Source organism: Triticum aestivum, chromosome 3A (assembly GCF_018294505.1).
Source record: "Triticum aestivum cultivar Chinese Spring chromosome 3A, IWGSC CS RefSeq v2.1, whole genome shotgun sequence".
Lineage (NCBI taxonomy): Eukaryota > Viridiplantae > Streptophyta > Magnoliopsida > Poales > Poaceae > Triticum > Triticum aestivum.
Window position 1 is genome coordinate 717,248,361 of NC_057800.1, and position 14,369 is coordinate 717,262,729.

Consider the following 14,369-nt stretch of genomic DNA (forward strand, 5'->3'; position numbering starts at 1 on the left):
CATCCACCCCCGAGATGTTTGCTACTGCCACCGTCCTGGTTTATTGGCCCTCATTGTATTTTGTGACAAATTTTGACAATAAATTTAACTAACAAAATGACATGCATGAGCATTTTGTTAGTCAAATATTTGATCAAATCTTGACACAAATTACAAAGAAGACCAATAAATCAGGATGGAAGTACTAGAGTATAACAACTCGCCATTGTTGTGCTATCAGAACAAAAAAAAAACAAATCAATGCATAAAAGCGAAAGCAAACTAAACAGTCGAACCAAACATTAACAACTGCCAAATAGTTTGGATTAAATTATTCCGGCTAACCTTCTTGCCCGTTGTTGGAATGTTTGTACTGGATCTGATCTTCTCAAGCATATGAGCTCAACCTCTCGAGCAAAGAGTTACAACCCCGGAAACACCTCTTCTCTACATAGGTAGCTTTACTAGCAGGCCGGTGTCCATTGAAGTGAAGGAAACTTTTTGCGAATTTCAATTTACAATGAATTAAAAAAATCGAATGCACCGTTTGAACCTACCTTGCCAGTCTATTAAAAGCTGCATTTACTACTGTCTAACTATGTATTAATCAACTTCACTATTCACCTACGCTTTTTTACGTTGCCTCGTTCATGCATCGTGTTATTGTTTTTAATTTATATGTTTTAAAAACGAGCTGACAAAAAAACCATAGGCTGGCACAATTACTACTAGTCATTGTTTCTTTGTACGACAACAGACTTTTGTGGCACCATGCATCCGGCTGCTGTCACACGCCTACTTTGTAAGCGCATCTCTAACAGACCTCGTATAATGCTGACCAGGCATTTATAGTTCGACGAAGATATGTTTTGCGGATCGAAATCATGCGCGGCAGAGCAGACCCCGTATATGAAATTGCATTATTTAAAAAAAGAACTTTCACGGGAGAAATTGCAACCACACTAGTTCATCACATACTACATGATCTACATACTACATTCTACTACTACTACTAGAGGGGGGGTGGGGGATCTCATGGCGGCGAGCTCGCAGCCGAGGACAACGCGGTGGAGGAGCTCAGTCCTCCTCGTCGGAGTTGACGAGATCGGTGCTCCTTGCGGATGCGCCGCCACTCGTCGTCCTTGTAGCGACAAGGTTCGCCGCGATCGCCTGCTTGAGCATGAGGTCTTCGAGTTGCTCATCATGGCGCTGGCGCTCCGCCTCCTCGCGCAAGCTCCGTTTGGCATGCTATATACTTGTGGAACCATTCTTCATCAAATTGCCATGCTATATACTTGTCTCTTCCTATTTCTTTGAAGTTCCCGCTATTGGGCCGGGCCTTTTTCTCTTCCTATTTCTTTGAAGTGCCTGCTATCTGGGCCGGGGCCTTTATTGTAGCGTTTGACGCGATGAATCCTTTTGTCTTGCTTAATGCGAAATATAGCATCAAACTACCACCAGGCTGAAAAACACAGCATCAACCCAAAAAGACACCTCACATCAAAACAAGACCAGGCCATACAATAAAAATGCCATGGTGAATACAATGAATTTGCCATGGAACCAGTCTTCATCAAATAGCCATGTTCTATATGAAATATTTTTAGTAAACACAAAATTTTGCAAATTGCCAAGTCATTTTGATCACCCGGTCGATCCAGCGCGGGGCGTTTGCCGCCTCTAGCATTTGACGTGTGTCCCTTGTGGACACCCCACACCGCTCCATCCTTCTCATCCGTATCTCCAGCAGCAGAGACAACAAACGACATGCTATATCTTTTCCAATTTATTCTGGCCCTTCTTCCCCAACTCCCCATGACCTCCTATTGCAATTCGTGGCGTCGTTTCCAGTTACTCCCTACCTCCTGCCCCTTCTCTTCTAGCACAATGGTTGTAACTCTGGCAAACCAGTGATGCGACCGAAACATGAGATACACAGCTGGTTGCTGCCATCTGACGCCAATGTCAACCTCGCCCGTGGCATGGCCGCCGCCACCACCTCAACCTCCTGCAGCTACCTACACCATCTCCTTCGCACCACATGTAGGTGGCTCTATTGCAGAAAAGAAAAACTTACCAACAGAGCCTCCGTTGCAAAAGTTTCCGCAAGACGGCCTTTGTTTCAAAAGGGTTCTGCAACACGACCTCTGATGGAAAAGAAAACGGTTTGAATTGCGTTGCAGAGATCGAAAAAAGAAGGAAAGATTGAACAAGGCTGCCGTTGCAGAGAGTCGAGCGCAACACTGAATTTGTTGCAAGATCTGACGGTTATCACTACCTCCATCCGGTTGAGTTTCCTTCCCCTGTACAAGCGAGAATGAGCCGGCCCTACGAACCTCTGGACCACACCGGCCGGCCCGACGGGTCCGGTCCACTTCACTCCACCCACCGGCCCACTTCTACAAGCGACGCCCCCTCCGCAAGACTCGGAGGTTTGACCTTCCCCTTGCTTCCTCCGCCTCCGGTCCAACTCCAAACCCCCGCCCCCTCTCCCCTCCCCATCTCATTCTAGGGTTTAGGGTTTAACCGCCGACGCGCCACCATGCGCCACCTCGCCCGCCTCCTGAACCACCGCCTCCTCCTCCCCTCCACCGCCACCGCCTCCTCCTCCGCCGCCGCGGCCTTCTCCACCTCCAAGCGCGCCTACCCCAGCCGAGCCAAGCCGCGCCCGCCGCCGCCCAGCGAGAGCCCCGCGGAGGACGCGGCCGGAGACGACGGGGACGCGCCCCCGCCGGCCGACCCCGCGGCGTGGCAGAGGGAGAAGGTCCCCAGCGAGCTGCCCCGCCCGCCCACCATCCCCTTCCAGCCAAGTGTCGCCAACGCCGTCCGCCTCGTCGGCACCGTCGGCGCGCCCGTGCAGCTCCAGCGCCTCCCCGACGGCCGCTTCTCCGCCGTCTCCGTGCTCGTGCAGGACCGCCGCACCGACTTCCCCAAGTTCTGGTGCGTGCGATCACCGATTTCCGCTCCTCCTCTGTACTGTACTCGCTGATCGCTTGCTAGTGTTTGGGTTCCAAGAGGGTGGATTAGCACTGCCACGTTTAATTGCGCTGAAATGAAATGAAATGAATTACGGGTAGAACGGAGAAGCGACGTTAGAACCAGTATGGGCAGGCTTATATAGATACGAAAGGAACACATGACTTAAGTGAGATATCCCTGCTCTGTTTCAGATATCTCTGTTCTGTTTCAAGTTGAAGTTAGCCCTGCTATCGGATCAAATTAAGTGTCTAGTGGAAGGATTTGTGATTTGACACTGTAAACTCTGACCACTAAATTGAATCCAAAATTGGTAGGGATCACTACATGTTCCAAAATTGCTAGGGATCACTACATTAGTAGCGTTTTATAGTTCCAGTAATTAAAGTCTTTGATAGACAATTTTATTTTGTCTGGTTTTATGTTGTCGTGTCCTAGAGAACTTATGTGCCTGAGTATCCATCCGTATTTCGAGTGCATCGCTCCATTTTCTCATTGTGGAGTTTGCCACTTTTTTACCTGCAGGATCCCTGTAATATTTCAAGACGACTTGGCACAAATAGCTGCTTCTCACTTGCAAGAAAAGGACCTTGTCTATGTGTCTGGGCAATTAACTGGAGATGTTCCGCCATTCAAACATACTGATGGCCAAGCAAATATTCAGGTATACATCTATTCTATTTACTTTACTGCTGTGTTCTGCTTTCCCCTATTATATGTAGAAGGTTAAGCATAAAGAAAGGGTAATCTTATTATCCTGCACACCGAGTGTGTGTGGAGCCCAGCAGCCCCCTACCTTTTACATACCTTATTTATTGCTGATAAAATGACAAAATCCTGGGTAATTGTACTACAATCACTTGTGAGAATGAATCACATGATGCTATCAAACGCACCTGACTGAATATGCAATCTGAGCTATGTAAGATTCGGCATTTGGTGAACTGATGCTTATGTTTACTTCATGACATGACTTAGCAGGCCTTTGTTGATCTGATATTCTGTTCCTTGTGACTTTTGAAGACTTCCGCTAATCGAACGAAGTAAAAAAAGTGCTGCTCATTCTGCTGTACTAGTGAAACTTTCTTACTTTTGATTCAAAATTTGGTTCTTCTTTCCTAAAGAAAATTGGCTGCTTGTTTCTCTTGCATCACATTATAGTTTAGTTTCTGAAACTAACTAACTGAATTTGCTATTTATATTCCAGGTTGTAGCACATTTGCTGTCATTTGTTGATAGTAAAGCTGTGGAAACGGATCTCATGGTGGATGAAGAGGAAGGGTTTATGGAGATTGCTGAGGCTGAAAAGAAAGTTGAACAAACCAAACCTGTCTCTAAATATCCAGCACGCACATTTTCAGGTGCTGGTTTGCTGCTCAGCTGTATCCAACCAAGCCCCAGTCTTATAGGCGATAATATTACATTGTTTGTGCTATGCCTGTGAGAAATTTACATTCCATTAGAAAAGAAAAGAAAGTTGCACCCAATGTTTTTTTCCTTAGCTTATCTTTTTTAATTTAAGATATAGTTTAGTTGCAGTAAAATAGTAATCTTTCATGGAGTTCCATGCCTATCAGCAATGGACATACACTATCTAACAAGGACACCTTTCTGACAGCTTTATTGGCATGTCCATCATTTCGTAACTGTCTGATAGTTCGGATGTTTTCCTGATGATGAAACCTTACAATTTTTCTGCATTAAGTTACAACTTCACTTAATACATGCTGTCTACCGAATTAATAAGTTCAATTAAACTGGAAACCTCTTTATCTATACGCCTATACCTTGGTGTCAAAGTACTGCAGTAAGATATTTCTATGCAGAAGTATTAAAAGCTGATATACCAGAATGAACTATTAAAATGTGCCTTTTTGGGCAGTCATATATGCTGCTTTCAATGGACAACACGGGAGGTTTAGTGCTTACTTAACTACAGTAAACCCTTTTTTTTATTCAGTAGTCCAATCCCAGTTATGTATGAAAATATCCTTGTATTTTTTCTTGATGGTGTTATGTTTTATTCTCAGATTATAAAGCCAAACAGGACAAGTACAGAACGCTCTGGAATGATGTTCTTGCCAATCCACTTAATTGGACTGATAACCGAGCTGAGAAGGCGAATGGATCTGTGAGCATGTTGTTTATACATATGTGTTTACTGCCTTAAAAGTAAGAAGCAAAGCTTGTGAGGCACTAACACTTGCAGCCGTTTTTATTCGAATTGGGCAGAAAAATCCAAAGTATCCTGATTTTAAGAACAAGACAGCAGATGAGGCACTCTGGCTTGACTCAGCACCACATTATGTGATAGAGAAGTTGGATGGTTTGACCTTTAATAGTGGCTACAATGCAGCTAAAACATATAAGCCTTTTAATTCTAGCATTGGGAAAGGTAAAACTTTAAACATAATATTCTCCCTTTTCGTGTTAATTTTTGATACTAATATTCAGTATAAACAACAGGTACGAATACAGGTTGGAGTAAATTCAAGACAAGCCAAGCTGCCTCTCCTGAGAAACAGAAAAAGGAAGGTAGGTATAAATTTGTTTTTATTTCCTGTGTGTTCATTTTACTTTACCATCAATAGTCAAGTGGCTTGTGGAATACACCTTCCTTATCTCTACTCGTAATCTAAGCTTGTGTACCTGGTAGTTGCACAAGTGGCTTAAATACCATCTTTGTCTGGCTTGTGGATTACATCCCATTATCTCTACTTGCTTCAATATCATCTTTGTCTGTTTGCCTTCCTCTTTTTGCAATGGGATCATTTGTGCCTGAGGATCTACTATCTTTTCTTCTATAAATCATGTTTTTGTGATCTGTCATCTTTAAGTTGTAAATACCCTCATGTATCTCTTGGTTCTTTAACCACACATAGGTTTTCCAAAGTTTTTTTGGAGGATTCTAATCTGTACAAACTTTTCCTACAAGGCCTGTTTGATTAATAGAATTGCAAGTAATAGGGATATTCCTTGGCATTTATTTGCACTGAATTTCATAGGAAATCTTCATCCAATCCAATCTGTTGGAAATAATCCTAAGTTTTTCCTATGCACAATCAAACATCTTTCGACCATGTAGTATTCAAGATGACATGACACTCTAATCATGGGTTTTGGAATTCATGTGAATCAAGGAGGTTATATGGCTTACAATGTCCATGTTTCTTGATGTGTCTTGGTCAAACTTTCTACCGAAACCTACATATTCTTCTTTTCGGTAGTTTGGCTTTACAACCCGTGATCATCTCTTTGCTGATGACTCCCATATTATTGCTTTCAGCGGAATTGTGGCAGAGTCTGGTGGACAGTCCTCAAAGCTGGTGGGACAACCGAGCAGACAAGGTAAGTCTCGGGACATTTCGTCATGATTTATCCATCTTTCCCCCCTTGGCTGGTCCTAATGATTGTTCTGTCTCGTCTGAAATTCAGAGGTCACCTAAAGCCCCCGACTTCAAGCGCAAGGACACCGGCGAGGCTCTGTGGTTAAGCCCCAAGACACCAAGTTGGGTTACAGATGCGCTGCCACCGGTGAGAGGAGGTAGCAGAGGCGGAGCTAGAAGACCGGAGACCCTGCTCTCTTGACCTATCTGAGGTGGCCTTGGCTGTGCGTCGGGCGTTGCCTCAGCTATATTCTTTTGCTAAATACTCAGGCTGTCTTCGGTCTGCTAACTTATGCGAGTAAGGTAGAGACCACTTTCAAGATTAAAAAAAATATCTCTGCCTTAACCTCCAGCGCTGTCACTGATGGCCATGTGGCCTTCGTAATGCTATGCCAGGATGTAAATAGCATTTCCACAAAATCGATGATATTTATGCTGCCATGTGGGTTGGGTTGGGTTGGGCCTTTGTAGTGCTTTCAGTTTCAAGGCCGTGCTTGCAGCAACTTTACCTATAGCGGTGAAGTGGGCCTTGGTCGTTTTCCATGAAACTGAAGTGGGCGGTGAGTGGTTCGGCCTTGGAGTTTTGAAGTAGAAGTTTGAACCTGTTTCTCCAGTTATTAAAAAAAAACCGTTTCTCTGGTTTACAGCGGGATAGCCGAAAGGAGCAGCAAAAGCCCAAACAAAAACAGCGGAATAGTGGAAAGGAGCTAGTGGAATATTAGACTACCCGGCGAATTGACCTGGTCAGATAGATGTCACATAATTTTTCTCACCTATATACAGGAGATTGAGCAGAAAGGTTATCATTTGGCTTATTAAGGTCCTGTTCGGAATCCCACCTGCTCCACAAAATAGCAGGAGCTGTGGAGCCACGAAACAGCCGCTCCGCATTTTTTCACCGTGACTCCACCCGTGCCAGGAGTGGAGCTATGGAGCGAAGGTAAGCTGAACAGGGGCTGTTGACATTGCTAGGGGCCATTTCATCATCGAGATTTGAAGTTGTATATGGTGAGCTTGTTGACGAGCTTCGAAACAACACGCTGCAGCAAATGGCTGCTGCCATGAGCTTTTCCCACCGAATACACATCGTCATGCTCCTCTGTTACTCGATATGGTCTCAGCACCCGCCTCGTGCTACCGTGTTTTCTTTTAGCTCCAACTTCTCTGATCCAGACTATGACGCCCAAGACTTCAGTTTCCAGGGTGACGCATACTATGACAACCAGTCTCACATGATCCAACTCACAAGAAATGGCCATGGTATAAGCATCAAGAACAGCATGGGACGAGCTTTCCTTGCGACGCCCATGCCGCTGTGGGATGTCACTGGCGAGCTCGCCCGCTTCACAACCTCCTTCACCTTCCAAATCAAGGTAAACAATGCAAACACTGGCGATGGCTTGACATTCTTCCTCGGGCATTATCCTCCGGTGAGCATTCCCAATGTCAAACGCGAGATGGGCAATGGGAACCTCAGCCTCTTCAACACAACCCCCGGCACGGTCGCGGCCGCGATGATGGAGCCGTGGCGGTTGAGTTCGACACATACTTGAACGATGGCTTCGACACGAGTAGCAGTCACATGGGCATTGATGTCAACTCCATCGTCTCACGGGCGTACACCAACGCGACCGTGCCTCGTAGGAACCTAACGTCTGGCCTCCCAATGACTTGCCACATCAGCTACGGCAACGACACAAAAATGCTAGCGACTTTTCTCCAGATCGCCGACACGACATATCGTGTCAACACAAGTGTTGACCTGAGGCAGTTCTTGCATAGTGTGGTGGCCATTGGCTTCTCGGGTGCCACCGGTGTGGCTGTCGAGCTACACCAAATAATGTCCTGGTCATTTGACTCAACCTTGGACCCGCGGCCTGCACCGAAGAGGCCCCCTTCTACACCAAAGATCCTGCTAGTAGAGGTAATAACTGGACCAGTTATTGGAGTTATAACAATTGTGTGCATCTTTGTTGGCGTCCGTCGATGGCAGCTATGCATGAGAAAGAAGCATTATAGAGCTCTCGCCGAGGGCCTTGGACATATTGGTTAGAGTAGAATGCATCATAAGTCCTAAAACTATCGGAGGTGTGTCAGTTTAGTCCTATAACTTTGAAACTGCACTTTTGGGTCCTAAAACTATCAGAGGTGTGTCCGTTTAGTCCTATAACTTTGAAACTGCACTTTTGAGTCCTAAAACTATCAAAGGTGTGTCAGTTTAGTCCTATAACTTTGAAACAGTAGTTGTGGGTCCCAAAACTATGTAAGTTTCTTCCTCTTAGGTCCTAAGCTTGCATGGTTAGCATTTACCCACCAACGAGTCACTTGAAAATGCTTGGATTGTAGCCACGTTGACCCGACCCAATGGGTCCACCAGGTAAATATGCAAAAAAAAAACTAGAGCATTGTCTCGCCTCATTCTCACGCGTTCGTCTTCTCCCACGCACAGAATGCTCAGAGGCGACGGTACAGAGGCCATCAGTGGAATGATGGTTTGAGCTCCAGCGAGGAGAGTAGACCGGTCATCTCAGCCTCCCCCAACAGCAGCAGAACGACATGTCGCACAACGTCCAATTGCTACCCACCTATGGCTACTGCTAGGGTTGTGTCACTCTCGACGACCTCTACACCAGCTTTGCAGTTTTCGCGCACTCCTCTGTGTCACCCGACAGCTCACCACCTATATGACCATGCTCGTGCCCAAACAACAGGCTGCACGGCCAACTCTACAGCAAGGGTGTCGGGGCAACGACGATATCATCAAACACACACACACACACACACACACACAGAGAGAGAGAGAGAGAGAGAGAGAGAGAGAGAGAGAGAGAGGTGGGATGGCGTACTCCATCCCAATTGGCTCGGGATCTCCCCGGCGGCCTCGCCGAGGGAGAGGGATGTCGTCCTTCATGCCGACTAGCTCGGGGTCTCCCCGACGGTCACGCCAAACCTCTCCGGGAGGCTACCATGCAGCTCATGGCCATGCAGGTGGTGGGCATGCAGGTTGCAGGACACACTGCAACGTGGAAGCGTATGTACCACTTTGGGGGATATAAACACATACAAAGGGCTCATTTGAAAAAATGCACCATGGATGGTGGCCATGCAAGATTAGGACCTCAGATGAACAAACATACATAGTTTTGAGACCCAAAACTGCAATTTTGAAGTTATGGGACTAAAAATGACATACCTCCAATAGTTTTAGGACCCAAAAGTGCAATTTCGAAGTTATAGGACTAAACTGACATACTTTCGATAGTTTTAGAACCCAAAAGTGCAGTTTGAAAGTTATAGGACTAAACTGACACACCTATGATAATTTTAGGACTTGTGATGCATTTTACTCTTTATTGGTTATCATAAGTTGGCGCGTGCGTCCAACAAATTTGCAGAGGAAAACAAGCTTGGGGAAAAAGGCTCAGCCTCTGTTTATCGGGGCCAACTGGCAAGTCCAAGTAGACCGGTGGCGATAAAGAGATTCAAGCTGGCAGAATCGGGCGAGGAGAGGAAGGCGTTCGAGGACGAACTCAGGATTGCCAATCGGTTGAGGTACCGGAACCTTGTCGAATTGATAGGCTGGTGCTACGACCAGTGGCGGAGCTACACCTCAGGCCTGGGGGGCCTGGGCCCTAGTCGTGGCACAGAAAGTCTTTGTTCAGTGTAGCATTTTCTGCATTGTTTCGCACTGTAGATTACTGTAGCTCCAAAGCAGGCCCGGGGCCTAGGGCTAGCCTGACTCCGCCCCTGGCTATGACGGCCAGAGGAACCTGATTGAATTTATATGTTGATGGCGGGACGAGAGGTACACACGCCTCCTCCTTGTGTATGAGCTTTTGCCACAAGGTAGCCTTGATCAACACCTACACAGGGGAAACAGTTGGTTAGCATGGTCCAAGAGGTACACATTATAGGATCCGGCTTGCCTGCTCCCTCCCCGTGCTCCCATCCGTGCTACCACTTAATTCTACGATTGTTTTTTTTTCTTTTTTTCTCACCCCCCTGATTTTAAAGGGGTGATGCCGGGCCTTATTTTGTTCCAATCAAATCAAGCCACGTAGACGGGAGCACGGATGGGCACACGACGGGGGAGCAGACAAGTCTCGTCCCACATTATAATTGCATCTTGAGAGCATTTACATCGTTGTGCGCAACTTTGTTTTTTCTTGATACATAATGGATGTATATGCTTTGACAAACAGGTATGAGGTCATCCTCGACCTATAGGCTCTGCGTTGCAATACCTCCATGTAGATTGCGAGCAAGGCCAACAATGTATCGTACACGGTGATATCAAGTCCAGCAACGTGCTTCTTGGGTCTTCACACAATGCCAAGTTAGGTGACTTCGGATTGGCAAGATTTGTTCACCACGAAACTGGGTAAGGGATCACTGATGTCGTGCAAGGCACTTACGGATATATTGACCCTGTGTTCGTGGACACGAGCCAACGGAACAGGAGTCAGACATCTACAACTTCGGCATTGTCCTACTAGAGATGGTCTCTGGAAAGGACCCAACAACGCGCCTCCATGATACGCCTCCATTGTCGTCATGGGTAAGAAGTTTGTACTACAACAACACGATCCTTGAGGCCGCAGACGACAGGCTGATAGGCGGCGAGTCTAGTACCGGGCGACAACAGATGGAGCGTGTGCTACTTGTCAGGCTCTTGTGCGTGCACCAGGACCCGAGCAGCCGGCCATCCATCACCCACACCATGGATGCCGTACGACCGGAGGAGCTGACATTGGACATCACTCCCTTGGTGCCGGTGACGATCTCAAAAGTAGCTAGCATGCTGACGATACTTGATCGTCAGAATAACATATGCTTCAGACTTGGCCAGACAGCACGTAGTACCTTATTTTCCCACCTAGGAGATAGCGCAGAAAGGGGTTGCGGCGTTGTCGTTTGGCTTATATCTTTCTGCTTAACGGACACTACCAGAGGTCGTCATTGCCACATGTACACAGGATTTGCGCACGGCATGACGCTGAGGTCCGAGTCCGATGCCCCGGGCAGCTGGCTGTTGGTTTGCATCGCCAAATATTCGTCGAGATGACGAGTCAATATATAGGTATGCTTGTTCACGAGCTTCCTTCCAAAGCAAATGGCTGCTGTGAGCTTCTCCCACCGAACACAGACCCTCGTGCTCCTCCTCTGCTGCTCGACATGGTCATCTCTGCACCTGCCTCGTGCTACATCGCTTTCTTTTAGCACCAACTTCTCCCAGCCCGGCCACGACGCCCAAGACTTCAGTTTCCAGGGCGACGCATACTACGACTCCCCGTCTCAGATGATCCAGCTGACAAGAAGCGGCGTGGATCCAAGCATCCAGAACAGCGTAGGCCGAGCGTTCCTCGCGACGCCCATGCCGCTGTGGGACACCGTCACCGGCGAGCTCGCCCGCTTCACCACATCCTTCACCTTCCAAATCAAGGTAATCAGTGCAAGCAATGGCGATGGCATGGCATTCTTCCTCGGGCATTATCCTCCGACGAGCATTTCCAATAACAACAACTTCGGCGGCGGGAATCTCGGCCTCTTCAACAAAACCGATGGCACGGTCGTCCGTCACCAGTGGCAGCCACATGGGCATCGATGTCAATTCCATCGTCTCGCAGGCGTACACCAACGCGACCGTGCCTGGCAGGAACCTAACGTCTGGCTTCCCGATGAGTTGCCATATCAGCTACGGCAACGACACGAAAATACTAGCGGCCGTTCTTGAGATTGGCGACGTGACCTACCAGGTCAGCACCAGTGTTGACCTGAGTCAGCTCTTGCCCAGTGTGGTGGCCATCGGCTTCTCGGGTGCCACTGGCTTGGCCGTCGAGTCACACCAAATAATGTTATTGGAGTTATTGCAGTTGTGTGCATCTTTGTTGGCGTCCATCGATGGCAGCTATGCATGAGGAAGAAGCGATGCAGAGCTCTCGCCAGGGGGCTTGAACATATTGATTATCATAGGCTGGCGCGTGCGGCCAACAATTTCGCTGAGGAAACCAGGCTCGGGCAAGGAGGTTCCGCCTTTGTTTATAGGGGCCTGCTAGGAAGTAATGCTATGCTCAGATTCCCTCTTTAAGTACTGCCAGAGCAGTCTAGTCGATAGGTGTAAGTTTTCTTCAGAAAGTTCAGTAGTTTCAGAGTTCTTCAGTTTCAGTTTTCTGTTAGAGCACAAGGGCACGATCGTTGTGTGTTCCGTGCGAATATGTAGGAAGCCAGCTGCACGACTTCGCCTGTGGGATGGCGCCGGCACGATGGGGTTGTTGCGAGCATCACAACATCACTTTAGATCGCCGAATAAAAGGATAAGCAGAAAAACAGCAGAACTTGGGCTGCACAAAAACCACTTGTCTATGTTCTTTTTCGTCTGTGTCCAGAGTGAGAGAACAAGAGCGAGAGAGAGGTAGGAGGTGCTCCGGCGAGCATCTCCGGCAACATAATAGTCAGTTGACCTTAGTACTATGTATCTCGATGTGTAACATGAACTTTCATATCTTCTTTTTGTGATGTTGTAAAACTAACCGAGATCAGATGCCTGACTAATTACTGCCTCCATGGAGGATTGAGGATGCCTGATTAAGCTGAACTTCCATGGTAGCCTGATTGTTCCAGAGAAACAGGGGTCAAGGGGATACATACCTCTGATGTAGAAGACGCAGGCGACATCGCAGTGCTGGACGAATGTTCTTGTACCTCCGGCAAACTCGGCGGCGACATTAGATGTTCCTCCAAAATTGATCCGATGGAGATTACGGCTGAGTACCCTTCCTTCTCATACCAAAAAACAGCAATCCGGGTTCAGCACTCCATTGACTTGTGTTCGACAAGGACACGGTCCAAAATCAATCCAAATTGGACACGGGACTTGCGCTCGAGCACGACCTGCATTCCTCTGCTCCGACCGCGCCCGATGCCCGCTCCGGCAACTCCTCGGGCCCTCGCCACGCCGGCGACCACCAAGAACCCCGCCACCTCCTCGCCTCCGCTTGCTGCTCGTCGCCAGGAGCGCCGCCACCCTTCTTTCTCCTGACACTGGCGGCCATAGGAGCCCCGTCGTCCCTGGTGGTTGGCCCGCTTGAGCAGGGGAGGCCAACGAGATGGTCATGCGCGAGCAGAGGAGGTCGCGGACAGCGACGGAAGGAGGAGGCGCGGGCGAAGCGGGAAGGATGGAGCTCGGGGCGCGGCGCGCTCGCGCGGAGGCATGAGGCGCACGGGACTGGGCGAGGGGAAGCAGCAACACGCGGTGCGAGGGGAGGTCCCGCGACGACGGGGCACCGGAAAACAGAGGCGGACGGCGGAGGTGCTGCAGGAGCGGCACTCGGGCGCGAGCTAAGGAGGCGGAGCAGAGGAAGGGGAGGCCGGAGGTGGTCCTCGCCGACGATGGAGGGACGCAGGCGCGAGGGGGAGGATGAGAGGAAAAAGAATAGTGGCCTGCTGGTGTCTGCCGGCGACGGCGGGTGCGAGGGGTCGTCGGAGCGGCGTCGTGGACGCCGGCACCAAGCGGCGGCGAGTGGCCGGCGGTGGACTCTGGGAATGGATAAGGAATATAAGGACTGAATGCGGGCTGAATTCCAACTAATGTAGGGGCTCTTTTGCAAAAACGAAACGTTTTCTTAGGAACTCACTTAATATAGGACTGCGGGTTGAATTCAATAAACAACAGGGGCTTTTTTGCAGTAACCGGTTTATTAGTAGGTTTTTTTTTTTTTTGTAAAGATTCCATCGTCCGAAATGAGATCGCTAATTCCTGCTAAAAAGGTTCACTCCCTGGCCCACTAACCGGCCCACCACTACTTTAATTCGCATTGATGCCTAAAAAAGGCCCAGCCCAGTCAGCTAAAGGAAAAACACATCGTTTTCTTCCTCGTTGAGATACAAAACATGAAGTTCTAATGGCTCCTATAATGGTGGCTGGGCTCTGTGGTACTCGTACATAGCTAGGCGGACGCCCCTTGGATCGGGGTCCCGGGGCGGCCGGCCCCTCCGCCCCCGCTCCCCCTTTCCCCAAGGCCGGCCCTG

The 14,369-nt window shown here is 48.4% G+C and overlaps 1 protein-coding gene, 1 long non-coding RNA gene and 1 pseudogene across 3 annotated transcripts; 2 read left to right on the forward strand and 1 right to left on the reverse strand.

Moving 5' to 3' along the window:
- The first annotated feature begins 2,446 nt into the window (after nt 1–2,446).
- On the forward strand, nt 2,447–6,777 carry LOC123063459 (protein OSB2, chloroplastic). Of its 2 annotated transcripts, none has more exons than XM_044487251.1 (8): nt 2,447–2,919; nt 3,481–3,619; nt 4,163–4,316; nt 4,986–5,086; nt 5,188–5,320; nt 5,422–5,490; nt 6,242–6,303; nt 6,391–6,777. In XM_044487251.1, the coding sequence occupies exons 1-8, from the start codon at nt 2,522–2,524 to the stop codon at nt 6,541–6,543; spliced, it is 1,209 nt and encodes a 402-aa protein (XP_044343186.1). In that variant the 5' UTR covers nt 2,447–2,521; the 3' UTR covers nt 6,544–6,777. The 2 variants fall into 2 exon arrangements, with proteins under 2 accessions (XP_044343186.1, XP_044343185.1); XM_044487250.1 differs by having other exon boundaries at nt 2,448–2,919; nt 5,188–5,350.
- Nucleotides 6,778–7,390: 613 nt separating this feature from the next.
- LOC123063458 (L-type lectin-domain containing receptor kinase IX.1-like) lies at nt 7,391–11,471 on the forward strand (annotated as a pseudogene).
- LOC123063460 (uncharacterized) lies at nt 10,004–13,986 on the reverse strand. Its single transcript, XR_006430339.1, has 2 exons — nt 12,990–13,986; nt 10,004–10,204 (listed from the first exon to the last, which is right to left on the reverse strand). It is a non-coding gene; the product is annotated as an uncharacterized lncRNA (long non-coding RNA).
- Between the last annotated feature and the right edge of the window lie 383 nt (nt 13,987–14,369).

What these genes read in the sequence shown, in the direction of transcription:
- LOC123063459 (XM_044487250.1), top strand. Translation starts at nt 2,522, where the DNA reads ATGCGCCACCTCGCCCGCCTCCTGAACCACCGCCTCCTCCTCCCCTCC. An exon ending in TAATTCTAGCATTGGGAAAG is followed by an intron (nt 5,351 to 5,421) that starts GTAAAACTTTAA and finishes TATAAACAACAG; the next exon opens with GTACGAATACAGGTTGGAGT. An exon ending in TGAGAAACAGAAAAAGGAAG is followed by an intron (nt 5,491 to 6,241) that starts GTAGGTATAAAT and finishes TATTGCTTTCAG; the next exon opens with CGGAATTGTGGCAGAGTCTG.